A 27,065-nucleotide genomic window follows, 5' to 3' on the forward strand; every position below is an offset into this window, starting at 1 on the left:
CAGATGCACACCACCACGCCTAGCTAATTTTTGTATTTTTTGTAGAGACGGGATTTCGCCATGTTGCCCAGGCTAGTCTCAAACTCCTGGGCTCAAGCAGTCCACCTGCTTTAGCCTTCCAAAGTGCTAGGATTACAGGTGTGAGCAACTGTGCCTGGCCCATCATTTAACTTTTATACTTCTTTTTAATCATATACATAGCTGCTAGAGTTGGTATGGGCCAAAATATATTCCACGTAGAATTCACACATTCCAGCCAAATGCAAAGAAACATTGGTTTGATCTTTACAGTATATCCCAAGGAAATAGGGTCCATTTAAAAAATATTTTAAGTAGCTGGGAACCCAAATTGAGAACTTAAATCCAGTCTTGGTAATTGTTGGGAGGCTTGGAATACAATGTGGGAGGGCTTTTTCTTTTTTAAACAAACTTAATTAAGGCAATAATTTTGCATATTTTGCATCTTTCTTAGAACTTTCAGTGCATCCAGGTTTTATCACATTGATCCTAAAGGAGGAAAGAAGTATGCAGGGTCTCCATTTTTCAGATAAGAGCCATTTCTTAAAAAAAAGACTACTCCTGAGCTTCAAGTCAGTGACAAAAAAAAAAGACTGCTTATTGTGACAACTGACTTTAGTCATATTAAAGAAATTCAAAGTAATTTAAAATGTGGGGAGGCCGGGTGCGGTTGCTCAAGCCTGTAATCCCAGCACTTTGGGAGGCCGAGGTGGGTGGATCATCTGAGGTCAGGAGTTCAAGAGCAGCCTGACCAACATGGCAAAACCCTGTCTCTACTAAAAATACAGAATTAGCCAGGTGTGGTGGCGCATGCCTGTAATCCCAGCCATTCAGGAGGCTGAGGCAGGAGAATCTCTTGAACCCAGGAGACGGAGGTTGCTGTGAGCAGAGATCACGCCATTATACTCCAGCCTGGGTGACAGAGCCAGACTCTGTCTCAAAAAAAATAAATAAATAAAATGTGGGGCCAGGCGTGGTGGTGCACACCTGTAATCCCAGCTACTCGGGAGGCTGAGGCAGAAGAATTGCTTGAACCTGGGAGGCAGAGGTTGCAGTGAGCTGAGATTGTGCCACTGCACTCCAGCCTGGGCGACAGAGCTAGACTCCATCTCAAAAAAACAAAAACAAAAACAAAACAAAGAAGGCGAGGCGTGGTGGCTCACGCCTATAATCCCAACACTTTGGGAGACCAAGGCAGGCAGATCACCTGAAGTCAGGAGTTCGAGACCAGCCTGGCCAACATGGTGAAACCCCATCTCTACTAAAAATACAGAAATTAGCTGGGCGTAGTGGTGGGCACCTGTAGTCCCAGCTACTTGCGAGGCTGAGGCACGAGAATCGCTTGAACCTGGGAGGCAGAGGTTGCCGTGAGCTGAGATTGTGCAACTGTACTCTAGCCTGGATGACAGAGGGAGACCCAGTATCATAATAATAATAATAATAAATGTGAAGAAGCAACAATAAAATAGTATTGTTAATGAGCTTCATGTTAAATGTAGCCCCAGTAGAGCAGGTTTATTACATAAGTGAATTTTACATTTAACAATAAAAAGCCACAGTGACATTTATATCCTTTAGTGCCAAAGATCTTTTAAAGGTAGTTGTAGTCTTCAGGCAGGGTTTACTTTCTTAAATTGACTATAGTTGTTTGATTCAGCTCTTTATGATATCCTAATGTTGATGCTTTTCACAAGAAAATATCACCTTAATAATGTGTTTAATGTTCTTGTCTTGGCCAGGCATGGTGGCTCATGCCTGTAATCCCAGTGCTTTGGGAGGCCAAGGTGGGTGGATCAGCTGAGGTCAGGAGTTCAAGACCAGCCTGGCCAATATGGGGAAACCCTCGTCTCTACTAAAAATACAAAAATTGGGCTGGGCGTGGGGACTCACACCTGTAATCCCAGCACTTTGGGAGGCCAAGGCAGGTAGATCACGAGTTCAGGAGTTCGAGACCAGCCTGGCCAATATGGTGAAACCCTGTCTCTACTAAAAATACAAAAGTTAGCTGGGTGTGGTGGCGCGCACCTGTAGCCCCAGCTACTTGGGAGGTTGAGGCAGAAGAATCACTTGAACCCAGGAGGCGGAGGTTGCAGTGAGCCGAGATCACGCCACTGCACTCAAATCTGGGCAACAGAGCAACAGTCTGGGCGACAGAGCAAGACTCCGTCTCACACACACACACACACACACACACACACACACACACACACACACAAAATACAAAGATTAACTGGGCATGGCGGTGCGTACCTGTAGTCCCAGCTACTTGAGAGGCTGAGGCAGAAAAATCTCTTGAACCAGGGGAACAAAGCAGAGGTTTCAGTCAGCTGAGCTCATGCCATTGCACTCTAGCCTGGGCATCGCAGCAAGATTCCATCTCAAAAAAAAAAAAAGTTCTTTTGTAATTTTTATTTCTCACTTGGTAACTTTACTGAAATATGATCTATGCAAGTGTGTGGATCAGGCATGGTATTTCAAAAATTACAAGTTTGTATTGTGCATTATTTCTTACTGAATTTCTTAATAAATAATGAAATTTAGTCATCATGGTATATATCTGTCCAAATTGTATTCAGCACTATATAGGTAGGTTTTCTTATATCTGATGTATATTGTTTGAGATAATATTATCTAGATAAACAGATCATTTCGACTTCAAAAGTAATCATCACTTTGATGTAAATCATTAATGGTCTCAGGGGAAAAATTATTAATCTAATAAAAGAAAGAAAGACAGTCAAGGCCAGGAGCTCGAGACCAGCTTGGGCAACATAGTGAGACACCATCTCTATGAAAAAAAAAAAAGAAAGGAAGAATTAGCTGGGTATGCTGGCATGTGCCTATATTCCTAGCTACTCAGGAGGCTGAGGCTGAAGGATTGCTTGATCCCACAAGTTTGAAGCTGCTATGATCATGAGCTATGAGCATGCCACAGCACTGTAGCCTAGGTGACAGAGCAAGATCCTGTCTGTAAAATAAATGAATAGATACATGCATTTTTAGTTTTACCTTTTTTGAACCAAATGCAAAATAGCTATTAAAACTCCCCTTTAAAAAGACATAAAATTGTGTATAAATAGACATCAAAGTGTTTTATATGCATCATGTAATTCCTTTTGACTACTGTTACTTGTTATTTCTTGTTCACCTCCACTATTTATGTTTCAATATATTCTTTTGGAATTGCACTACATCTTAATTCCTTTTTCTCTGTTGGTTTCCATTTTTGTGTGTTTCATTGCCATTTTCCATTTTGCAGATTGCCCCACATCATCTCATTCTACTAAAACTCTCTCCCCATCACCTGCCTTTCTTGATGAAGAAGAATTCAGTGACTTTATGCAGGGGCCTGTTGAAGTTCCCCCATGTGGGCCTTCTTCCACGTCCCAGCCCTTTCAGTCTTTCCACCCCTCCACCCCACTTGGCCAGTTGCATACACAGAAGCCTGGGACACAGCCTCTCCCTCCAAGTCAGAGTCCAGTGCCTTTTGCCTTACATGGTGTCCCTGGGCAAATTCCTTACTTCTCTACTGCTTCAGCCTCACACAGTGTACCAAAAGCAGGTAACTCTTAGCATTATTAATGAAAATATTCTTAAGATATCCTGGGATAACTTATTTCTGTTATATAAGTAGAATAATCCAGCGATGTTGGCAAATAAACATGTACATGAATGTATGACTGCTGTTGAAATTCAACAAAACAAGTGTCTAGATTTTTAAGTTCTGGGGTCTTGACATTCCAGAAAGGTGATTTAAAACTTTTGCTCCTCAACTAGGAGCACTTTAAACTGCCTTATAACTTTAAAAGAAATCTTCTGATTTTTCCAGAAGATTGTTGTTTGGGAGATTCACCGATATCATTTTCTTAAGAATAAGGAGCTAGGAAAGGCTTCTTTAGAAAGTAGTCTTTCAGCTTCAGTGACAGGGCACTTGGGGGCAGAAGCCCAGGTTGTTCATTTACTATCAATTTGTCCTTGGTGTGCCTTAGATTTTGTCATCTATAAAATGAATAGAGACAGCTACACATCCTGGCTTGAGACAGGGTGCTGGGAGGGATCTTGGCAGACATGTACTTAGTCCAGACTGTCTCATTTGATGGATGTGGAAACAGACCAAGAGATGATGATGATGTTACTGGCCAGAGGCCTCCCTAGGAATTAGTGAAAGTGTTATCTTATGTAGGTTGTCAGATTTCAAAGGTAGTGCTCCTTCCTTCCACTACACTCTTCCACCTACTGTCTCATAGAATTCTTTAGAATCACAGTAGATAATTATGTTTACATTCTCTAAAATCTCTGAAGTCTCTCAAGTCCTATACAAATGTGCAGTGATTGAATTATTTCAACGTTTACTTTTTTTTTTTTTGAGACAGAATCTTGCACTGTCACCCAGGCTGGAGTGCAGTGGCGTGATCTCAGCTCACTGCAACCTCCACCTCCTGGGTTTAAGTGATTCTCCTGCCTCAGCCTCCCGAGTAGCTGAAATTACAGGTGTCCGCCACCATGCCCGGCTAATTTTTTGTATTTTTAGTAGAGATGGGGTTTCACTATGTGGGTCAGGCTGGTCTTGAACTCCTGACCTCATGGTCTGCCTGCCTTGGCCTCCCAAAGTGTTGGGATTACAGGCTTGAGCCATGGCGCCTGGCCACAATGTTTACATTATATGTGGCAGGGCCTCCCTTTAGAATATGGGGGTGAGCTGGGCACAGTGGCTTACTTCTGTAATCCCAGCACTTTGGGAGGCTGAGGTGGGTAGATCACTTCAGGTCAGGAGTTCGAGACCAGCCTGTCCAACATGGCGAAACCCCGTCTCTACTAAAAATACAAAAATTAGCCAGGCTTGGTGGCGGGCGCCTATAATCTCAGCTACTAAGGAGGCTGAGGCAGGAGAATTGCTTGAATCTGGGAGGCAGAGGTTGCAGTGAGCTGAGATCATGCCAGTACACTACAGCCTGGGTGACAGAGTGAGATTCCATCTCAAAAAAAAAAAAAAAAAAAAGAATATGGGGGTGGAGATGGATGATTAAAAAGATTAAACATATACAGTTATATACAAATAATCCTTCATGCTGTTTGTTTAGGCCCTTCCTTGGAGGAGAAGTTCCTAGTGTCTTGTGATATAAGTACATCTGGGCAGGAACAAATTAAATTAAATATTTCTGAAGTTGGCCACAAAGCCCTAGGCCCAGGTTCCAGTAAGAAGTATCCCAGTTTAATGGCCAGTAACGGGATTGCTGTAGATGGATGTGTAAGTGGTACCACCACTGCAGAGGCAGAAAAGACTTCAGATCAAAACCTGTCAATTGAAGAGAGTGGTGAGCTCGTGAAACATTCAGCAAAAAACTTGTTTAACCAAACGTTGCTCAAATGCTAACACCTTAAGCATTAATCTTCAAATGAATGCTGCTTGATTTTGCTAATCGAAATTTTGCTTGAAATATATTTAATTCATTCCTTTCTCCAATTAACCCCTAAGATTTTGCTCTGAATTCTTTCAACACAGTTACTCCTTTTTAAAAATGATTTTGATAACTGGTTTTCTTAATTGGAATCATTTCTGATTTAAAATTTTCTTTCCTTTTATTTTATAAAAACTCTCTTTTTTTCCCCCCTTATACTTTCTGTTCTTCCATAAAGGTTGAAAAGTTAAAATGTAACTGGAAAAGTCACCAATGAGAATATAGTTTTGGTTTCTCTAAAATAAATCATATGCACTACTGCCTAAAAGATCTAAATTGTATGAATTCAACCCTCAGAAATGAATTAGAATGTGGGCAGCCTAGGATGCAAACTTTTGGGAGGATATTTTACTGGACAAAAAGCCTCCAAAAGTCCTATATATTTAAGACAGCAGTATCATATGTAGGTTAAAAAACAATGAAACTTTGCAAAGAAGCATTAGTAAAAACTGCAAGTAAAGCTTGGACAATTAAATATTTTTAGATACATAATTTTACAATATCATCTATCATGTTTTTTTCCTTAATTTGTAATACATGTTAAATGGTGCAAGGCTTATATGATTTAGAGTATTGATTTGATACATTTTAGTTTTTGTATAATTTACTCTTTAGAACATAGTTAACGTACAAGAGTTGCTTAGAAATCAAATATTTTATTCTGAATCGGAGGCAGGGGGGACCAAATATTTTAATTGTATTGGTGACTTTTTTTAGTGCCTCCAGCCAGTGCTCTTTATGAAAAACCATGACTCAGTGTGATTTCGCTATCTTCTTCATGGACCACTATATACATTAATGTTTTTTATCTTCTAGGTGTGGGAGTATTTCCCTCACAGGATCCTGCTCAGCCCAGAATGCCTCCTTGGATTTACAATGAGAGTTTGGTTCCAGGTAAAAAAGCTTCTTTACCCAGGATTCCCATCTGGATATTTTTGTTTAAATATTGTAAATGTAGTTGTAAATATTTACTGTTGTAGTTACAAAATATGCAGGAGGAGTTGTCACTTTTCTTTTTTTCTGAAAGAGTACAGAAATTAAATAAATGTCGTGTTTCATAAGACTGCCTCATGTATGGAATAACTATATAAATAGAGGAGAATAGTTTTGTTTTAATGTTTTATCAACCATCGTACTTTTATTTCTAAAAGCGCTCTTCGATTTATTATGCTTTAATGGACATTATCAAATATTTACTTCAGCAATTAATAACTTATCAAGAATTCTACTAAAATATTTAATGTAATTTTCTGAATTCTTAGTTTATATTTTTAAAAATATTCTTTCTATGACTTGTCATGTAATACTGTATGAAATAAAAGACCATGTGGGATCTTTTTTTTCACATTGGAAGATGTGAAGGATAGTGTTTACTTTTTTTTTTTTTTTTTTTTTTTTTTCTGAGACAAGATCTTACTCTGTCACCCAGGCTGGAGTGCAGGGGCAGGATCTTGGCTCACTGCAGCATTGACCTCCCCAGGCTCAGGCAATCCTCCCACCTCAGCCTCTCAAGTAGCTGGGACTACAGGCGCATGCTACTACACCCAGCTAATTTTTGTATTTTTTTGTAGAGACGGGGTCTCGTCATGTTGCTCAGGCTGGTCTCAAACTCCTGGGCTCAAGTGATCTGCCTGCCTTGGTCTCCCAAAGTGCTGGGATTACAGGTGTGAGCCACTGCACCTGACCTACTTTTTCTTTACATATATTTTTACTGCTAAGCCAAAAAGAAAAGAAAATCCTTAAAGTGCATTTTCTTCTTTAAGCAAAAAAAAATTTATTTTTAATTTTTATGGCTACATAATAAGTGTATATTTTTATGGAGTACATGAGATACTTTGATACAGACATACAATGTGTAATAATCACACAGGGTAGATAGGGTATCCATTACCTCAAGCATGTATTACTTCTTTGTGTTAGGAACATTCCAATTATACTCTGTAAGTTATTTTAAGTGTACAATAAATTATCGTTGACTGTAGCTACCTTGTAGTGCTATCAAATACTAGATCTTATTCCTCCTATCCAACTATATTTTTATGCCCACTAACCATCCCCATTATTCCCCCTGCCACTACCCTTCTCAGCCTCTGGAAACCATCATTCTATTCTCTGTCTCCATGAGTTCAGTATTTTTAATTTTTAGCTTCCACAAATGAATAAGAATATAAGAAATTTGTCTTTCTATGCCTGGCTTTTTTCACTTAATATAGTGTCCTCCAATTCCAACCATGTTGTTGGAAATGACAGGATCTCAATATTTTTTGGCTGAATTGTGCTCCATTGTGTATATGTACCACATTTTCTTTATCCATTCGTCTGTCGATGGACACTTAGGTTGCTTTTGAATCTTGGCTTATAAATTAGTACAGCCTCTATGGAGAAACCTTTATACTGTTCTCCATAGTGGCTATACTAATTTACATTCCTACCAACAGTGTACTTGGGTTCCCTTTTCTCCACATCCTCACCAGCATTCGTTATTGCCTGTCTTTTGGATAAAAGCCATTTTAAGTGGGGTGAGATGATATCTCATTGTAGTTTTGATTGACATTTCTCTGATGATCAGTGATGTTGAGCCTCTTTTCATAAACTTGTTTGCTGTTTGCATGTCTTCTTTTGAGAAATGCCTGTTCAGTTGTCTTGCCCATTTTAAAATCAGATTATTAGCTTTTTTTCTATTGAGTTGTTTGAGCTTCTTATATATTTTGGTTATTAATCCCTTGTCGGATGGATAGTTTGCCGATATTTTCTCCCGTTCTGTGGGTTGTCCATTTTGTTGATTGTTTCCTTTGCAGTGCAAAAGCTTTTTAACTTGATGTGATCCCATTTGTCCATTTTTGCTTTGATTACCTTTACTTTTGGGTTATTACTCAAGACATCTTTGCCCAGACGAATGTCCTGGAGAGTTTCCCCAAGTTTTCTTTTAGTAGTTTCATAGTTTCTGGTCTTAGATTTAAATCTTTAATTCATTTCTATTTGATTTTTTTATTTGGTGTGGGATGGGGTCTAGTTTTATTCTTCTGCATATGGAGATCCAGTTTTTCCAGCCCCGTTTATTGAGGAGACCCTCCCCAATGTATGTTCTTGGCACCTTTCTGAAAAATGAGTTCACTGTGGATGTGTGGATTTATTTCTGGGTTTTCTATTCTGTTCCATTGGTCTCTGTGTCTTTTTTTGTGTTATTACTAGCTGTTTTGGTTACTATAGCTTTGTAGTATAATTTGAAGTCAGGTAGTATACAGTAATGTACTGTAATTCCTCCAGTTTTGTTCTTTTTGCTCAGAATGGCTTTGGCTATTCTGGGTCCTTTGTGGTACCATATAAATTTTAGGATTATGTTTTCTGTTTCTGTGAAGACTGTAATTGGTATTGATAGGGATTGCATTGAATCTGTACTACCCATTGCTTTGGGTACTATGGACATTTTAACAACATTGATTCTTCCAAAACATGAACATGGAATATTTCTCTATTTTTTTATGTCCCCTTCAATTTCTTGCATTAATGTTTTATAGTTTTCATTCAAATGCATTTTCTGATACTACTCATAATGACAAAAGGCTGTTACCAAAATAGTATGTACAATTCAACTGTACATTAAAATAATGGCTTTTCTTCCAAATGCCTTTTAGACAGTTTGTATCTTCTCTGTCCTCAAGCCAAACAAACGAAATCTAGATCTTGGTATATTTTGGAGTTTTATCCATTTTCTGCTAGTTTGTATTACTTTACTTTCTCCCTCTTCCTTCGAAACATACATGCGCGTATACTTTCTAGTCAAAATATGTTTTTGTTTGTTTGTTTGTTTGTTTTTGAGACGGAACCAGTCTGTCACCCAGGCTGGAGTGCAGTGGCGCAATCTGGGCTCACTGCAACCTCTGCCTCCCGGGTTCAAGCAGTTCTCCTGCCTCAGCCTCCCGAGTAGCTGGGGCTACAGGTGTGCACCACAACGCCTGGCTAATTTTTTTTTTATTTTTAGTAGAGACAGGATTTCACCATATTGGCTAGGCTGGTCTCGAACTCCTGACCTTGTGACCCGCCCACCTCAGCATCCCAAAGCGCTCGGATTACAGGCGTGAGCCACCACATCTGGCCAAAAATATGTGTTCTTATGGAGAGCCCACTAACCTGTAATCCATACTTATAATCCCAGATGTAAAATTTTTGTTTTAAACAGTTTCTCTGTCCCCCTTAGCCCTACTAACTTTCATTTCCCTAAGTAAGCTTGCTACATTTAGTAAATAACCATACAGGATGCCCAGTTAAATTTGAATTTCAGGTAAACAGCAAATAATTTTTTAGTACAAGTATGTCCCATGCAATATTGGCATTCTTTATTTTAGCCCTATATCTAACAACATTTCCCACTTGGTCCTTTGGAAAACCCATGTTATTGTCAAAAACTCACCAACTGTACCCCCCTTTTTAAGACACTTGTTCTGCTTCCTCACCTTAACAGAAACTGCGTCTTTCCTTAAAGGCTGTATTTCCATAGCACCTTCTCCAATGATGTTTTCTCTCACAGCCTCTAATTTACTGGAGAAGAGTGATGTTGGTATAATTCTTACTTCCTGTTGCTCTTTTCAAACTGTTCCCACCATCATTACTCTACAGCTTCTCTTGTAAAGTCCAAAGCATGCTGTCTTGTTACAATCTTCTACTGAATTATAAGACTTTGTCTTACCTCTAGCCCTAAATTTTATCTTTAGTACCAAACTTCAGACTCTTAATTGTCTGCTGGACATTTCCACTTGAATATTTCAAAGTTTTTTTTCTTTTTTTTTGAAACGAAGTCTCACTGTTGCCCAGGCTGGAGTGCAGAGTGCAGAGTCGCGATCTTGGCTCACTGCAACCTTTGTCTCGGGGTTCAAATGATTCTCCTGCCTCAGCCTCCTGAGTAGCTGGGCTTACAGGCACATGCCACCACGCGTGGCTAACTTTTGTATTTTTAGTAGAGATGGGGTTTCACTATGTTGGCCAGGCTGGTCTTGAACTCTTGACCTCAGATGATCTGCTCGCCTTGGCCTCCCAAGTGCTGAGATTACAGATGTGAGCCACCACGCCCAGCTGCACTTGAATATGTTTAAAGCAATTTAAACCCTGACATGGCTTCGGTTCTATTAAAGCAGTTTTATTGAAGATTATTATTGTATACCAACAATGGCACCCCAAAAAATAAATCACTTGGAATGTGTTTCCATTTGTAATCTGGTCTTTCCTTTAATAGATGCCTATAAGAAAATCTTAGAAACCACAATGACTCCAACTGGAATAGATACTGCCAAACTGTATCCCATTCTGATGTCATCCGGGCTTCCCAGGGAAACTCTTGGACAGATATGGGCCTTAGCTAATCGAACTACACCTGGCAAACTTACAAAAGAAGAACTTTATACCGTTCTAGCCATGATAGCGGTAACACAGGTAAACAATGTTTCTTAAGTTAGATCAAATAACTTTATTAATATAAATTGCAAGGATATGAAATCTTTTTTACTACATTGTGTAACTCCTTGTACATTAAAATTTAGATCATTTTCAGGATATAGTACTTCAAAAATGTAGAGTTTATATGATGTGCATAATAGCAAGTTATTCCTTTGTTTAAAGACTTTTTGTTTTGGTTTGTTTTTGAGACTGAGTCTCATTCTATTGCCCAGGCTAGAGTGCAGTGGCGCGATCTCAGCTCACTGCAGCTTCCGCTTCCCAGGTTCAAGTGATTCTCGTGCCTCAGCCTCCCAAGTAGCTGGGATTACAGGCACCCACCACCATGCCCGGCTACTTTTTGTGTTTTTAGTAGAGATGGGGTTTTACCATGTTGGCCAGGCTGGTCTCGAACTCCTGACCTCAAGTGATCTACCTGTCTCGGCCTCCCAAAGTGCTGGGAATACAGGCATGAGCCACCACGCCTGGCCTAAAGACTTTTAATATTAACATTCTCTGAACTTGAAAGTTAGTCAGTAATAGGTGAAATTACTCTGTGTTTTGAAATTCTTCTCTAAAATTTCATAGATATAAAGTATTCTCAGTCTGGTATAAATTTTTCTTTTATTGCAAAGTCATTTTAAATGATTTGATCATATAGAATTAACCAAACTTGTCAGAAAGTGAAAATGTCAGAACTGATATGTGTTGGCCATTTCTTTGTTAAGTATTAGGTTTGCACTGACCTTGTAACTTTTTTTCTTAAATCAAATTCATGAGTTTTGAGAGTTGGAGTGGAAACATGCAAAGACTACAGATTTTTACCTTTCGGTCTCAGCCAGATTTTGACCGTATATGGTTTACAATCCCCTAATCCATTTTCTTTCTATCATTTGTAGAGGGGCATTCCTGCAATGAGTCCTGATGCTTTAAACCAGTTCCCAGCAGCTCCTATTCCATCTTTAAGTGGCTTTTCTATGACTCTGCCTACACCGGTGAGTCAGCCAACTGTGATACCTTCAGGCCCTGCGGGCTCCATGCCTCTCAGCCTTGGCCAGCCAGTCATGGGCATTAACCTTGTTGGACCAGTGGGTGGAGCTGCAGCCCAGGCTTCTAGTGGTTTCATACCAACCTACCCTGCGAATCAGGTAAATGGCGAAGCTGTGCATATTTCAAATAATCACTGAAAGTGAATCTGGGCACCATTTTTTCCAGGGATACATAGAGTAGGTTACTGGATTATGGTGAGCACGTTTAAATTCTTAGGTTGTATCTTTCAGGAAAACTGCTAAACCTGAAATTAAAATACTTTAGTTTTTCACTTCTCAGATTAGCAAAAATGTTTTAAATATATAATATTTAATGTCATTGAAAAAGTAGGGTAAAAGTGACTAATACACTCTAGGCTTATTGGTACAGCCTTGTTGAAAGGCAGGGTTGGCAATAGCTATCAAAATTTTACATGTTGAGCTGGGCATGGTGGTGTGTACCTGTAGTCCCAGCTACCCTGGAGGCTGAGGCAGGAGGAACACTTGATCCCAGGAATTCAAGTCTGCAGTGAGCTATGATTATGATCACACCATTGCACTCCTGCTTGGCAACAGAAGGAGACTGAGTTTAAAAAAAAAAAGCCTCAGCATGTCTATATCTTCTATCCTAGTAGTCACATTATTAGAAATCTATCCCAAGAATAGTAACTCAAATTAGCAAAGGTATACAAGAATTTTTGTTGTAACATTGTTTGTTAGAGTAAAAAGTAGAAATAGCTAAATATCCAACAGGAGGAGAAAGGTTAAATAAATTTCAGTTCATTCACACAGTGGTAATCACTAAACTGAATGAGATAGATCTACATGTACTGCATGGAAATGTGTCTTTGTTATATAGTTAAAGTATAGAGCAATATAGTGTAATCTCATTTTTCTTTAAAACAAATGAGCTGTTAACAGTACTTCTGGAGTGTGGGATTAGGAGTCAGTGTCCACTCTTTGTACAAGTATGTGATTGGTTATGATGAGCTTGTGTCACTTAATTTGCAAACATGCATGATATATCTGTATGTCTTTTTTTTTTTTTTTTTTTTTTTTTTAGCATTTTGACCTTTCCTTTTTAATTTTTTTTTTTTTTTTGAGACAGAGTCTTGCTGTGTTGCCCAGGCTGGAGTGCAGTGGCACGATCGTGGCTCACTGCAACCTCTGCCTCCCAGGTTCAAGCCATTCTCCTGCCTCAGCCTGCCAAGTAGCTGGGATTACAGGTGCCCGCCACCACCACACCCGGCTAGATATATCTTTTAAAGTTGGTAGGCGCTCAGTAACCCAATGAATGTTATTCAGCTATTTTACAAATGTATAGATTAGCTTTTTTTTTTTTTTTTTTCAGCCAGAGTCTTGCTCTGTCGCCCAGGCTGGAGTGCAGTGGCACGATCTCAGCTCACTGCAACCTCCACCTCCTGGGTTCAAGTGATTCTCCTGCCTCAGCCACCCATGTAGCTGGGACTACAGGCACATGCCACCATGCGCAGCTAATTTTTATATTTTTAGTGGAGATGGCATTTCGCCATGTTAGCCAGACTGGTCTCGAACTTCTGACCTCAGGACCTCTGCCCGCCTCGATCTCTCAAAGTGCTGGGATTACAGGCGTGAGCCACTGCTCCCAGCCTAGATTAGCTATTTAAACCAGTCTTTTACCATTTGTACCAGAGAGTATCTAAAAATACAAAACAGGATTCCTGCCATAAGCACTTGAGTTAATGTATCTAAACTGAGAAATTTTAAAGGCAGTCTTTGAGATTGACTTTTAATTTGTTGTGTATTTATTTTGTCAGTCAGCGCTATTTATTTAAATGACCTTTATAAACCTAGGTAGTAAAGCCAGAAGAAGACGACTTCCAGGATTTTCAAGATGCTTCTAAGTCAGAATCCCTTGATGATTCATTCAGTGATTTCCAAGAGTTGCCTGCTTCTTCAAAAACAAGTAACTCCCAGCATGGAAACAGGTAGAAAAGAGTTTAATATATTTAACATTGCATTTAACCATTAAGAAAGAGGCATCCATAATAGGAAGGCTAGGTGTGAGAAATTTAAAAATTAAGACTCCTTACTCTACTACTTTCCGTGATTATTCCCTCTGTATTAATACTTTTACTCTTCAAATTTCTTTCCCCTTTGTCCACCTTAAACTTCAGCTCCTACTGTTTCCTGTAAGTACACACCTGCCTGTCAATATTCTTTTTTACCTGTGCCAAACCTTTATTATAGCTAAGAGCACCTGTGCAGTGATGACTTCGTGTTCCTGTATTAAAGCAAGGTCTTCAACTGTTAAAAAGTTTTTTAGGCAGGAGCACATAATTGTACATTTTTGTAATGTTGTGTACTGTTGCTTTTCCACAGAATCATAATTCAGAACTCTAATCATATTCATTCACATTTCTTGTATATTTGACATTAGTGTCTTTTTAAGCCTTCAGATTTCTGTTGTTTGCATAGACAGCTGCATAAACATTTCTCTAAGGTTTTACACGCCACCTTAACCTTCAGGTACAGTAACTGATTCAGTATGTTGTCAGCATTTTTAATTTTTTGTTGAGATGGAGTCTTGCTCTGTCGCCCAGGCTGGAGGGCAGTGGCGTGATCTCGGCTCACTGCAACCTCCACCTCCCAAGTTCTCCTGCCTCAGTCTCCCTAGTAGCTGGGATTACAGGTGTCCACCACCATGCCCAGCTAATTTTTTGTATTTTTAGTAGAGGTGGGGTTTCACCATTTCACCATGTTGGCCAGGCTGGTCTCAAACTCCTGACCTCAATTGAGTCTCTCTACTTGGCCTCCTAAAGTGCTAGGATTACAGGCATGAGCCACCATGCCCAGCGGCATTTTAAAAAAAAGTATTTAGATATTTCTGCAAAGTGGAACACATCAGACACCAGAGTAAGCGATATGAATTCCTTTGGTTTTATTTTTCGAATTGGTTATTGTCAGAATACAGATTCCATGTCTCCTATGTTCCTGTTTATGCAGTTTCGCTCATTTCTTCCCCTTTAGCCAATTGATTATCTCTTAGTCAGCACTTTGCTGCATACACACTGTAACAAGAACTAAGGGATAGGCATTATAGAGAATTACAAATTAGGAAAAGAGATTATTCTCCTGATTTTAAAAATATATTAAATGCATATACATAACATATAGAAGAAACATATAAGGAATGTGACCATAGAGTGCTGGTATTTCCAGGACTGCTGCACCAACACAAGTTAAACCTTCTAGACACATAAATTGTATTTCTACTCCAGATCTCTTCCTTCGAGCAAAATTTATATGTACTACTGCTATCTAAGCATCCCTATCTGAATGACTCAAGGCATCTCAAATTCACTGCATGAAATTAACTTTATTGTTTTCCTACTCAAAGCCAAATAAAAATGTGTTAAATCGTTATTCCCTTCCTTGGTGAATGATGTCACCATATTCAGTCACCAAATTAAAAACATGCTATTTACTTTGGCTCTGTCCTCTCTCCTTTACCACCATTAACTCTGTCAGCTCTGTGTGACAGTGTGTGATCTTAACTCCTGCCCACTCTCAACTCTTGCTATTCCCCATGACTTACACTCCAGCCTTGCCATCATGACTCCAAACTGACCATGCTCTTTCAAGCTTTATCCGTTCTGTTTGCTTCAGTCTGAAGTACCCGTACCTGATCTCCCCATAGTTATAGTTCCATTTCAGAAATCAGCTAAATATAGGAAGTTTTTCCTAACCAATTCCGACCTCATTTGCTACTGCTATAGTACCTGACGATTATCTGTGCCCTAATTGTAATTGCTGGTTTACCTGACTGTTTCCCTTTCTAGGCTGTAAGTATCTGAAGACAATCATTCATTTTTATATATGTAGTGCTTGGCCCCATCATATGTAATTAATAAAGATCTGTTGGATGACTATATTATAGTATGTGGGTTATAAACCTAATTTATCAAATGGGTGGTTTATTTCTCTGAGCAAAACTGTTTGTAGATGAAATTAAAATTTGGGGGTAGAAAGTTTTAAGATGGTAGCCAGACCTGAGATATATGGGGTTTTAGCAATTTTGTGTGGCATTATCTCCATGTAATAGTTTACTTTCATATATGATACTTTGCAGCTATTCCTCTTACATTCAGCCCTGACTTGACTACTTCCGTCTTTCCTTGAATGAAACTATTTTTTTTTTTTTTTTTAAGATGGAGTCTTGCTCTGTCTCCAGGCTGAAGTGCAGTTGCGTGATCTTGGCTCACTGCAACTTCTGCCTCCCAGGTTCAAGTGATTCTCCTGCCTCAGCCTCCCTAGTAGCTGGGACTACAGGCATGCGCCACTACACCCAGCTAATTTTTGTATTTTTAGTAGAGACAGGGTTTTACCGTATTGTCCAGGCTGGTCTTGAACTCCTGACCTCAGGTGATCTGCCTGCCTCGGCCTCCCAAAGTGCTGGAATTACAGGCTTGAGCCACCACGCACGGCTGAATGAAACTATTTTGGTTTTATCTAGAATTCATACTCATTATTCATTTATTCATCCAACAAACATTTATTTAGCATTTGCTATATGCCAGACACTGGGATAGGCATGAGAAATACAGAAGTAAAAACCACAGTTCCTGCTCTAAAGACACTTAGTTTTATCTCGTATTTAAATTACCTGATAAAGTTCTCTTAGGATTAGTCCTTAAATGTATATATAAAATGTATTCCCTAGTTTATGATAATCTGTACTCCAAACTGTTTTAAAAAGAGATTTGTTAAATCATGATGTGAATAGCTAAGCCTAGGAAAGACCATTTTGGACAGAAAATGGGCATTACTTGTTAGAGAAGAGGAAAAGGCAAGTAAGGTTTTAGGAGTAGACCGGGATGGAGAGCGTTGTTAGTCTGTGAGAAAATAACATTAGTTAGGGACAGCACCAGTTGTGGGATGGCTTATGACTTATGATATACTCTATTATAAAGCATTTTAGGAGTAAGAAGTGGCACAATGAAAGTGATTCTTGCTACTGTGTATAGAATAAATTCAATTGCCATGGTAATCCTGCTGTGAGGTGATGAGAATTACTCGGGGTTTAGAGTTATAGACACTGAACAGTTTATATCTGAGAAATTGGTTAGACTTGGTGTTAAACTAGATGAGTCAAAGGAGAGATGGCAGTTGAGCCCGCACATAAGACCTGAAGGGCCTCTGGAAGGCAACAATATCATCCAGTCATTCATTCAGAAAATACTATATGCCAGGCACTCGGGAGCCTAATCAACAAAGCAGATATGGGACATTGATCATAGAAAAGTCAACAAGGGGGCCAGGGTTGGCCAGGCACAGTGGCTCACACCTGTAATCCCAGCACTTTGGGAGGCCGAGTCAGACGGATCATCTGAGGTCAGGAGTTTGAGACCAGCCTGGCCAACATGGTGAAACCCCGTCTCTACAAAAAAAAAAAATACAAAAATTACCCCGGCCTGGTGGCGTGTGCCTGTAATCCCAGCTACTTGGGAGGCTGAGGCAGGAGAATTGCTGAACTTGGGAGGTGGAGTTTGCAGTGAGCCAAGATCACGCCACTGCACTCCTGCTTGGGAGACAAGAGTAAGAATTTGTCTTAAAAAAAAAAAATGCTGGCAGGGAAGGCTGGGTGCAGTGGCTCTTGCCTGTAAACGTAGCACTTTGGAAGGCCAAGGCGGGCAGATCACTTGAGCCCAGGAGTTCACTTGATCCTGGACAACCTATGGAGATGCCAACTCTACAAAAAATGCAAAAATTAGCTGTGCATGGTGGTGGATGCCTGTAGTACCAGCTGTCCCAGCTACTTGGGATGCTGAGGCAGGAGAATCACTTGAACCCAGGAGGTCGAAACTGCAGTGTGCTGTGATCGTGCCGCTGCACTCCAGCCTGGGCAACACAGCAAGACACTGTCTCAAAAAAATAAATAAAAGTTCACAAAGGGTTAACATATAGGACTTTGGGGTTGGTTAGTTTATTCTGCTGAGATCAAAATATTTCTTTTTAAATGTATATATTTAGCAGGGTAAGCAACTAAATAAAGCTATCCACCACAGTCATATGGAGTGATTGTAAAACACTAATAGATTCACTAGAGAAAATGTAAAATACTTTTTTGTGGCCGAATTTTTTAAGTCTTACCTTTTAGTAGAATACAGGTTCTTAAGTGTAAAATCATATATGCCTTTCTCACTTGAGTATTTTTATTAGTGTGAAAGTGTAGAAATACTGTCTTCATGTTTGGAACGGATGATGACTACTATGTAACTGGCATAAACACTTTCATGGTGATTACAGTGGTTTTTTAAAATAATAACTTCAGAGAAAGAACTGGAATGAAATATTCATTTGCAGTGTGCATAAAATTACAGTCTTGAGTCATAACTTTTTTTGAATGGAATTTTGTTGACTTTAATCAGCAAGCAGTAGTTCATTACCCTAAAGATTCTGTTGTTGTTTTTTTTCCAATTCTGTGAATATAATTTTAAAATTAATAATCAATTAAGTGTAACATTTAGTAGAAAGATTTTTACCGATGAGCCTTAAAAGGCCATAGCTAAAGCTGGAGGGTCATGAAAAATAAAGAAATCATTCAACTTTGGGGGTTTTTTTCCCTAAGATGTTAATTTCCTTTATTCCCATGTAACATTCTGTACAGTGAACTGTACTTTAATTACTTATGGAACTTTTAAAAAGTCCACTTACAATGTATAGATGATGACTTATTTCATTTGTCAAGATCAGTTATGTAGCAGCTGTTTGGTGGTGATGTGAAATCATAATATTTGATGGCATTAAGCCCTAAAAGGACTGTGTACCCCATTAGCATGCAGCTGCCAGAGCCTAGTTTTTACCTTGCTTGTAAGCCACTGATAAGAAGATTTAAATGACTGTGGAAAGATTTTTGCTCCAGGGCAAAGAACTCAATAGAAATCCATTTATATAACTTGTGCATGGTATTGAATGACACAAACTAGTGGTGGAATGTAGTCATTCATATGTAAAGGTGTTCTTCCAGGGAGCTGCCTGGGTCTGATAAGAGAAGAAGAGGAAGAAAAAAAAAAAGTAATGCTTTTATAGTATGTGTTTAAGCCTTCTAAGAATTACCCACACAGATGCTACTCATTACACTATTTTTCCATCCAGCACGAAATATGTCCACAGGCAAAAGTATCTTTATCTAATTTTGAAGTGATTGTTGTTTTGTTACAAATATAGCTTCTGCAACCGCTGATGTGATCCTTGTAAAAATGCAAATTGTATGAACTCTATGGCAGCTTATCAGATGTATGCACTTCTACCAGTAGGCAATGCAGTACAATCAGAAGAAAAACAATTTACATTTTGGCTTGAACAGCATTTCATAAATAGATTTTTATATTAACTATTCTACCTCTGCACTCTGAACCCATTGAAGATAATAATTTATATTAAGGTTAACATGATTTATTTTAAAATATTGAGTATACATATGTGGAACAGTTCACTTTTGCAGTTTTATGGACCTTAAGTTAAAATTGCAGGAAGTCATCATTCTTTAATAATCTACTTCCAACGCCATGCCAGTTGTTATTATGGCTTAAAGAGATGCTTAGACAGTCAGCATGGATCTGACCCCTCTTCATTTAATCAAGAAAAAAATGATTGTTTGGGTAATGTTTTTTGTTTTGTTTTGTTTTTTGAAAAAGGACATTGTTTTTTTTCTTTGTGGTATATACGTATACTATATAGTTTCTAACTTTTAAAGCAGAGAGCCATGAGTTTTAATGAAATACCTGTTTGCCATTTTAATTCTAACTTCCTTTTAGATAATAAAGGAAGGATTCAATGTCATCAAAATATGTTTATTTTTTCCTTCAGTGCCCCTTCTTTGTTGATGCCACTTCCTGGAACTAAAGCATTGCCTTCAATGGACAAATATGCTGTGTTTAAAGGAATTGCAGCTGACAAGTCCTCTGAAAATACTGTTCCACCTGGAGGTAAAAAGTTGGTAAATTCATAAACTTGTGAATGCTAAATTGCATAATATTTAAATTGTATGAATCTTTAAGTGGTGATCTTCTGTGCTAAATATGTAAAATGCCTATATACCACATGTTAATAGTGTTTGGTTAAACCAATCTGCCTCACTTCCTGGAGCTGTGATTTCAAGATTCCTAACCTTAACTGAGCTTCTGTCCTTTCTATCATAGATCCTGGTGATAAATATAGTGCTTTCAGAGAACTCGAACAGACAGCAGAGAATAAACCTTTAGGTAAGTTTTTGAGTCCTCAAAAGGATAAATTATTTCCATTTTTGATAAAAAAGGGATTTTCGATGGTTCTTTCAGTGGCATTCCCTTTATTTTAGTGTGTGTGTGTATGTGTGTTTAGGAGAAAAAAACTGAATGGATAAAACAATATGGTATAGTAGTTGTGTTTATAATAGATACCCAAACTATAAGTATTCTAATTCCAAAAACCTTAATAATAGCAACCGTGTTTAGGCTGGGTGCAGTGGCTCACGCCTGTAATTCCAGCAGTTTGGAAGGCCGAGGAGGGTGGATCACCTGAGGTCAGGAGTTTGACACCAGCCTGGCCAACACGGCAAAACCCCGTCTTTACTAAAAATATGAAAATTAGCCGGGTGTGGTGGTGCGCACCTGTAGTCCCGGGTACTCAGGAGGCTGAGGCAAGAGAATTGCTTGAACCCAGGAGGCAGAGGTTGCAGTGAGCCGAGATTGCGCCACTGTACTCCAGTCTGGGTGACAGAGCAAGACTCCATCTCAAAAAAAAAAAAAAAAAGCCATTGTTTTTAAAAAATATCATGATAGGGTCGGGCACAGTAGCTCACACCTGTTTTCCCAGCACTTTGGGAGGCCATTGTGGGCGGATCACCTGAGGTCAGGAGTTCCAGACCAGCCTGGCCAACATGGTAAAACCCCATCACTACTAAAAATACAAAAAAGATAGCCAGGCATGGTGGCACATGCCTGTAGTCCCAGCTACTCAGGAGGTTGAGGCACAAGAATCGCTTGAACTCAGGGAGGCAGAGGTTGCAGTGAGCCGAGATCATGCCACTGCACTCCAGCCTGGGCAACACAGCAAGATTCCATCTCAAAAAAAAAAAAAAATGATAGGTACTGAATGGGGGATTATCTAGTAGAAGGGGGATAAGATTACTTCTTATGGTTCTAGAAATTACAAGGAGGTAAATGTGCTTCAGTTATCGAGAATTATTTATTTTCTAAAATTTAGGGCATGCCAGGCACAGTGGCTCATGCCCGTAATTCCAGCACTCTGGGAGGCCAAAGTGGGAGGATGGCTTGAGCCTAGGAGTTTGAGACCAGCCTGGGCAACATAGTGAGACCTCGTCTACTGGCCACACCTGTGGCCCCAGCTACTCCAGAGGCTGAGGTGGGAGGATTGCTTGAGCCTGGGAGGTCGAGGCTGCAATGAGCCATGATTGTGCCACTGTACCCCAGCCTGGTCACAGTAAAAATAAAATAAAATTTAGGGCAAATTCCAAATCAGTGTAGTTTCCTCTGAAGATAGGGCATTCCCTTTCACGGGGAGCTTGCATGACAAGTTAAATTCCCTTGTCAAATGAGAGCCGTGGTTACTCTGATTTGTTACACTGCTCAACAATGTACTGCTAATACTCAAACTACACTGCTTGAAGTATTAGCAGTACAGCAATCTGCGGGCTGTAAAGGCAGCAACTAGTCTTTTTTTTTTGAAACAGAGTTTTATTCTTGTCAACCAGGCTGGAGTGCAGTGGCATGATCTCGGCTCACTGCAGCCTCCACCTCTTGGGTTCAAGCGATTCTTCTTTCTCAGCCTCTCAAGTAGCTGGGATTACAGGTACCTGCCACCATGCCTGGCTAATTTTCATATTTTTAGTAGAGACGGGGTTTCACCATGTTGGCCAGGCTGGTCTGAAACTCCTGACCTCAGGTGATCTGCCCACCTCGGCCTCCCACAGTGCTGGGATTACAGGTGTGAGCCACCACACTTGGCCAGTCTTTTTCTTTTCAGGATTTTTTTTTTCTATTGCTGTTGTGGTACTTGGTACCATTATTGTTTGTTATTTTTTAGCCTTTCACTCATGATCTAGAAAGAAAACATTCTAGAATAACATTATTAAAAATGACTTGATTAAGGCATAGTCACTGCTACATATCATAAAGCAGGTACAAGATACATTCACAGAGGTATATTACAGTACTGTCTTACATCTATAATACTAGAGCGTACAATTAAAAAGGCATTATGTAAGATTTGATTCTACTCTTCCAGCAGAGAGCCCAAAGGATGGTAGGACACAGCTCTCATACAGAAATGCACCTTCTTAGCTAGGATTTTCTTTCATTAGTAGCGTGGTTATAGGTACTCACTTTTCTTCATGAACATCAGCTAAAAATAATTTAAAAACAAACCAATGAAACATTGGATTCCTACAAAGATGACCAAGTGGGAGTAAGCAGGACTCAACGAAACTCGTATTTTACCAAATCCTTCATGTTAGAACGGTGAGAGCTCTGTGAAAGAAAGGGAATGGCAAGTAGCACTTCAAAGCTCGGGTCACAACCAAAACACAGGATCATTTCAAACAGAAGCAGTAACCAAACAATGCTCACTTAGTATGTTCAAGGATACAGACGTCAATATTCAATCATCTGCGCGCTAATCCAGTAAGAATGAGTGATCAGTTACTATACTTTGCTTGTGTCAAACTCAATCACCACTTTACAAGATTTTCAAGATTGGCTGTAATTTAATGAGAAAGATGAAGAGAGAGGGGTTTATGTGCACATGTGGTTACCATCTCTGATAGTAAGACTTAGAGTACAAGGGGATATAAAATGATCATTTGGGAGTCATATATGTAAAAACTGAAAGTTATGTTTGTGGTTAAATCCTTCTGTAAACATGATGGGTAGGGTTTAGATAACCCATAGGTCAAATTATGTTCTGCAAAGCTTAACTATGCATGCTATGAAATGTGTATACTCTAATGAGAATTTCCTTCCGGGAACAATACCACATTCTATCTTTACCTATTGAATGCTCAAACTTGGGACATCCTTCAGCAATCTTTTATTTCTACCCTTCTGCTAGGGGTGGGGGAGAGAAGGTAGGTAGGTATGGTAGAAACTGTATTGCTTAATCATCTTTAAAGAAGGAAAGCCCACCACTTATAAGAATATTCAGCCCCTTATAACTGTTAGGTTCTAGAAATATTTTCTTTTGTTTTATCCAAGCTTTTAGAATGTAATAGCCATTTCTTCCTAAGTGCCTGTATCGGATACACAGTGGGAGTAACAGAGATAAACCCGAGGGGAACTTTTGACTTGTTAGGTTTTTATTTACACCTAGCAATGCTTTCATCAACACTTGGGCCAAGACAAGTTTGGAGTAAAGAGCACATGGTTTAACATGAGGGTTCTTGTGTAATATGGTATTAATGACCATAATGTGTATTCCTGTAACAGACAATAGGAAAAGACAGTGGTGTCACCAAAATGTAAGCAGTACCTTAGTCCTGCCTTTTCAATACTTTTTTTTTTTTGAGAGACAGTGTCTTGCTCTGTCATCCAGCCTGGAGTGCAGTGGCGCAGTCATAGCTCACAGCAGCTTCCAACTCCTGGACTCAAGCAGCCTCAGCCTCCCTCCCAAGTAGCTGGTACTGTAGATGTGCACCACCACAGTGGGGTCTTGCTGTGTTGCCCAGGCTAGTCTTGAACTCCTGGCCTCAAGCAATCTTTCCAGCTCAGCCTCCCAAAATGCTGGGATTACAAGTGTGAGCCACCATGGCCAGCCACATTTCAGTACTTTTTAAACAAAGTTCCAGATTGTTGTTATTTTCATTTATTTGCTTTCATTCCTATCTTAACTTTAATTCTAAGGTCTTCCAAGTAGAGTTGCCAACTTTGTTCATTTTAGGAGAATAGATTTTATTTTCCTAAATGGTGTGATATCTTTTTTATACTCAAAAAATACATTGGCTTGACTTCGTCAAAGTACGTTAGTATCTTAGAATTTATGAAGAATCTTATAGTATTGTGTTGTTCAGAGCTGTGGATTTCTTAGGTTACTGAATGACAGAGTTTAATAATATTTCCTTTTTTCCATCTCCAGAGTTTAAGCCATAAATTAAAGTAAATGAGGAAATGTTCTGTATAAAGACACATTTTTATTGAAGTTTTAGCAAAAAAGTGGTCTCTTGAGATTTTTTGGAGTCTAAAAAGTGACGGAGAGGGAAACTTACAAGTATGTAGACATTAACCAAAAGTCTAACCATGAAATAATATGCTTAATATGCCTTCTGAAAGACAAGCTTCCATTGACTGTGACTAATTTATTTGCCAACAAATTCCCTTTGTAAACTCACCCGCTTTTATTTCCTTTTAGCCCTTTCACCCAGCTTACATTTCCAATGGAAAAGTTTACAATTCATCAGTAAGTGTAGTTTGCTGTGGTGATTAAAACAAACAAACAAAGCAATACTTGTCAATTTCACAGATATTTCAAAGCAACACATTAAAAATTTAGGCTGTGATAAAAATGGCTGCTTATCACCTCTACATTTTCAGAAATAATACAAGTATAATCAGTGATACTACTAATCTAAAATTCTAGGGTGATTTTTAAAAGTTTTACATCTTCTGTCAGTTTGTGAAATTGACTTGAGTTTTACTAGTGGTATGTCTTATAAATATAAATTACAGGAAATCTGAATGCTGTTCCTTTCTTATTAGATGAATTCCTTGGTGTTGATGAATTATGCTGGTGAATTGGTTAACTATCTCAGGTTAGGAGGAAAAATCAGCTTGTATTGTTTTTGGTGCTTTTTTTTTCACCTGCTATATCCAAGTATATATCTTGTTAAAAGCACAGTATATTTTATTTTTTAAATTTATTTTTATTTTTATTTTATTTATTTATTTATTTTGATATGGAGTTTCGCTCTTGTTGCCCAGGCTGTAGTGCAATGGCGCAATCTTGGCTCACTGCAACCTCTGTCTTCAGGGTTCAAGCGATTCTCCTGCCTCAGCCTCCCAACTAGCTAGGATTACAGGCACCTGCCACCACACCCAGCTAATTTTTTGTATTTTTAGTAGAGATGGGGTTTCACTGTGTTGGCCAGGCTGGTCTCAAACTCCAGACCTCAGGTGACCCACCCACCTTGGCCTCCCAAAGTGCAGGGATTACAGGCGTGAGCCACCGTGCCTGGCCCAAGCACAGTATATTTTAAGCCTGCATTATTTTATTTGCCAATTTAAGAATTGGATTTTGGTTCTCAATACATTTTTATTATTGATATGCTCTTATATGTCATTTTTAGGGGAAAATGTAATTTTTAAAAATGGGTGAGGAAATTAAAGCTTATATTTTAATTTACTTAATTTTAATCTCCAGAAATGGCAGTCATTTTTTTAAACAATAAATGATGTTGGTTGGTACAGCTATATTTATTTGTTTTTTTATTTTTATTTTTGAGACAGAATCTCTCTCTGTCCCCCAGGCTGGAGTGCAGCGGTGGGATCTTGGCTCACTGCAACCTCCGCCTCCCAGGTTCAAACAATTCTTGTGCCTCAGCCTCCCGAGTAGCTGGGATTACAGGCATGTGCCTCCATGCCCAGCTAATTTTTCTGTATATTAAGTAGAGATGGGGTTTCTCCATGTTGGCTAGGCTCGTCTTGAACTCCTCCTGGCCTCAAGTGATACACCCGCCTTGGTCTTCCAAAGTGCTAGGATTACAGGTGTGAGCCACTGTGTTCAGCCTTGGCATAACTATATTTACATTTGGTTTATCTCTGGTTTTTATTACCTGATATAGCCTAGTGGATTTTATGGTAGACCTTCAGATGCTATTAGAAAACTGAGATCATCTGTATCCTGATGCTGTACCTGAGTGATAACATTACTATGATAATAAAGAATATGGAAACCTTTTAAGAATCACAGGCCTTGGGCCGGGTGCTGTAGCTCACGCCTGTAATCCCAGCACTTTGGGAGGCCGAGGCAGGTGGATCACCCGAGGTCAGGAGTTCAAGACCAGCCTAGCCGACGTGGTGAAACCCTGTCTCTACTAAAAATACAAAAATTAGCCAGGCGTGGTGGCAGGTGCCTGTAATCCCAGCTACTTGGGAGGCTGAGGCCGGAGAATCACTTGAACCTGGGAGGTAGAGGTTGCAGTGAGCCAAGATGGCACCACTGTACTCCAGCCTGGGCGACAATAATGAAACTCTGTCTCAAAAAAAAAGAATCAGAGGCCTAAATTTTTATCGATGTCTTAACGGAGTCTGTTTAATTATTTATGAGAAGTACGTAAGTACCCACTCTATTTAACCAGAATATAAAAATAAACAATTCTGAGACACATGTTTCTCAGGATCTCTTGAGAGCTGTGTCATGGGCAAAAGAAATTTTATTTTAAAAATAAATAAATAAATAAACAATTCCGTCAGTTACCCCATCCTCAGAGTAGCGTAACGTAAACTAAAGTCTAAGTCATACCCTCCAAAACTTTATATAATAGAGTTGGTATTTATTCAAATCCTTTTGAATTTTAATAAATAAAAATAAGTGCTCATTGATACAGTGAGACAGCTGATTTCTAGAAAAGCTCAAGTGCTCAAGGACTTTTTTTCTGTGAGATTCAGCTTATTAGAGACTATGGGGAGGAGCTGCTTTACTATGTGCCCCACCTAGAATGCTTTGCAAATAAATAGATACCTTTTCAAAAATTTTCATCAAAGTTCCCTTCAAATTAATGCCTTCATTTACTTGAGCAAGACCACATAGTATCTAATGTTATTCTTAAAGTGCCTGGCTGAACCAAGTGTTGTACATCCTGAATATTAGATGTAGGATTTTTCGTAATACTTTATTGGTACCTCTGATTTTTTTAATGGGTAACATGTTTATCTTTAAAGGGCAACTGTTTTAATATGCCTCTCTTCAAGAACCTCTAGCCCTATTTCTTATTGTATTGTCTGCTTGGCTGGCTAGCTGTGGGAACAAACAGTCTTGAGAGGAGTACTTTTAGCCAATTGTAGGATCTAGAGCTAAGAGAGATCCCACACTAAAAGCATGAGCAAATGAAAATGGTACTGTCAGGTACTTTCAGTTCGATTTCTATTTATTTCAGTATCAC

The 27,065-nt window shown here is 39.1% G+C and overlaps 1 protein-coding gene across 38 annotated transcripts in view; it reads left to right on the top strand.

Moving 5' to 3' along the window:
* Window positions 1-27,065, top strand: part of SYNRG (synergin gamma) — an 89,511-nt gene that overhangs the window by 26,584 nt on the left and 35,862 nt on the right. For 11 of the 38 annotated variants that reach the window (XM_054456858.2, XM_054456861.2, XM_054456862.2 and 8 more), the window contains exons 7-14: window positions 3,278-3,580; window positions 5,100-5,333; window positions 6,294-6,371; window positions 10,708-10,904; window positions 11,804-12,052; window positions 13,766-13,899; window positions 19,784-19,902; window positions 20,116-20,178. In XM_054456858.2, coding sequence (XP_054312833.2) covers window positions 3,278-3,580; window positions 5,100-5,333; window positions 6,294-6,371; window positions 10,708-10,904; window positions 11,804-12,052; window positions 13,766-13,899; window positions 19,784-19,902; window positions 20,116-20,178 — 1,377 coding nt within the window. The remainder of the gene's footprint in view (window positions 1-3,277; window positions 3,581-5,099; window positions 5,334-6,293; window positions 6,372-10,707; window positions 10,905-11,803; window positions 12,053-13,765; window positions 13,900-19,783; window positions 19,903-20,115; window positions 20,179-27,065) is intronic. The other 27 variants (XM_054456865.2, XM_063655483.1, XM_063655489.1 and 24 more) reach the window with 6 other exon arrangements.

The sequence above is a fragment of the Pongo pygmaeus genome, chromosome 19 (assembly GCF_028885625.2).
Source record: "Pongo pygmaeus isolate AG05252 chromosome 19, NHGRI_mPonPyg2-v2.0_pri, whole genome shotgun sequence".
In the NCBI taxonomy this organism is placed as follows: Eukaryota; Metazoa; Chordata; class Mammalia; order Primates; family Hominidae; genus Pongo; species Pongo pygmaeus.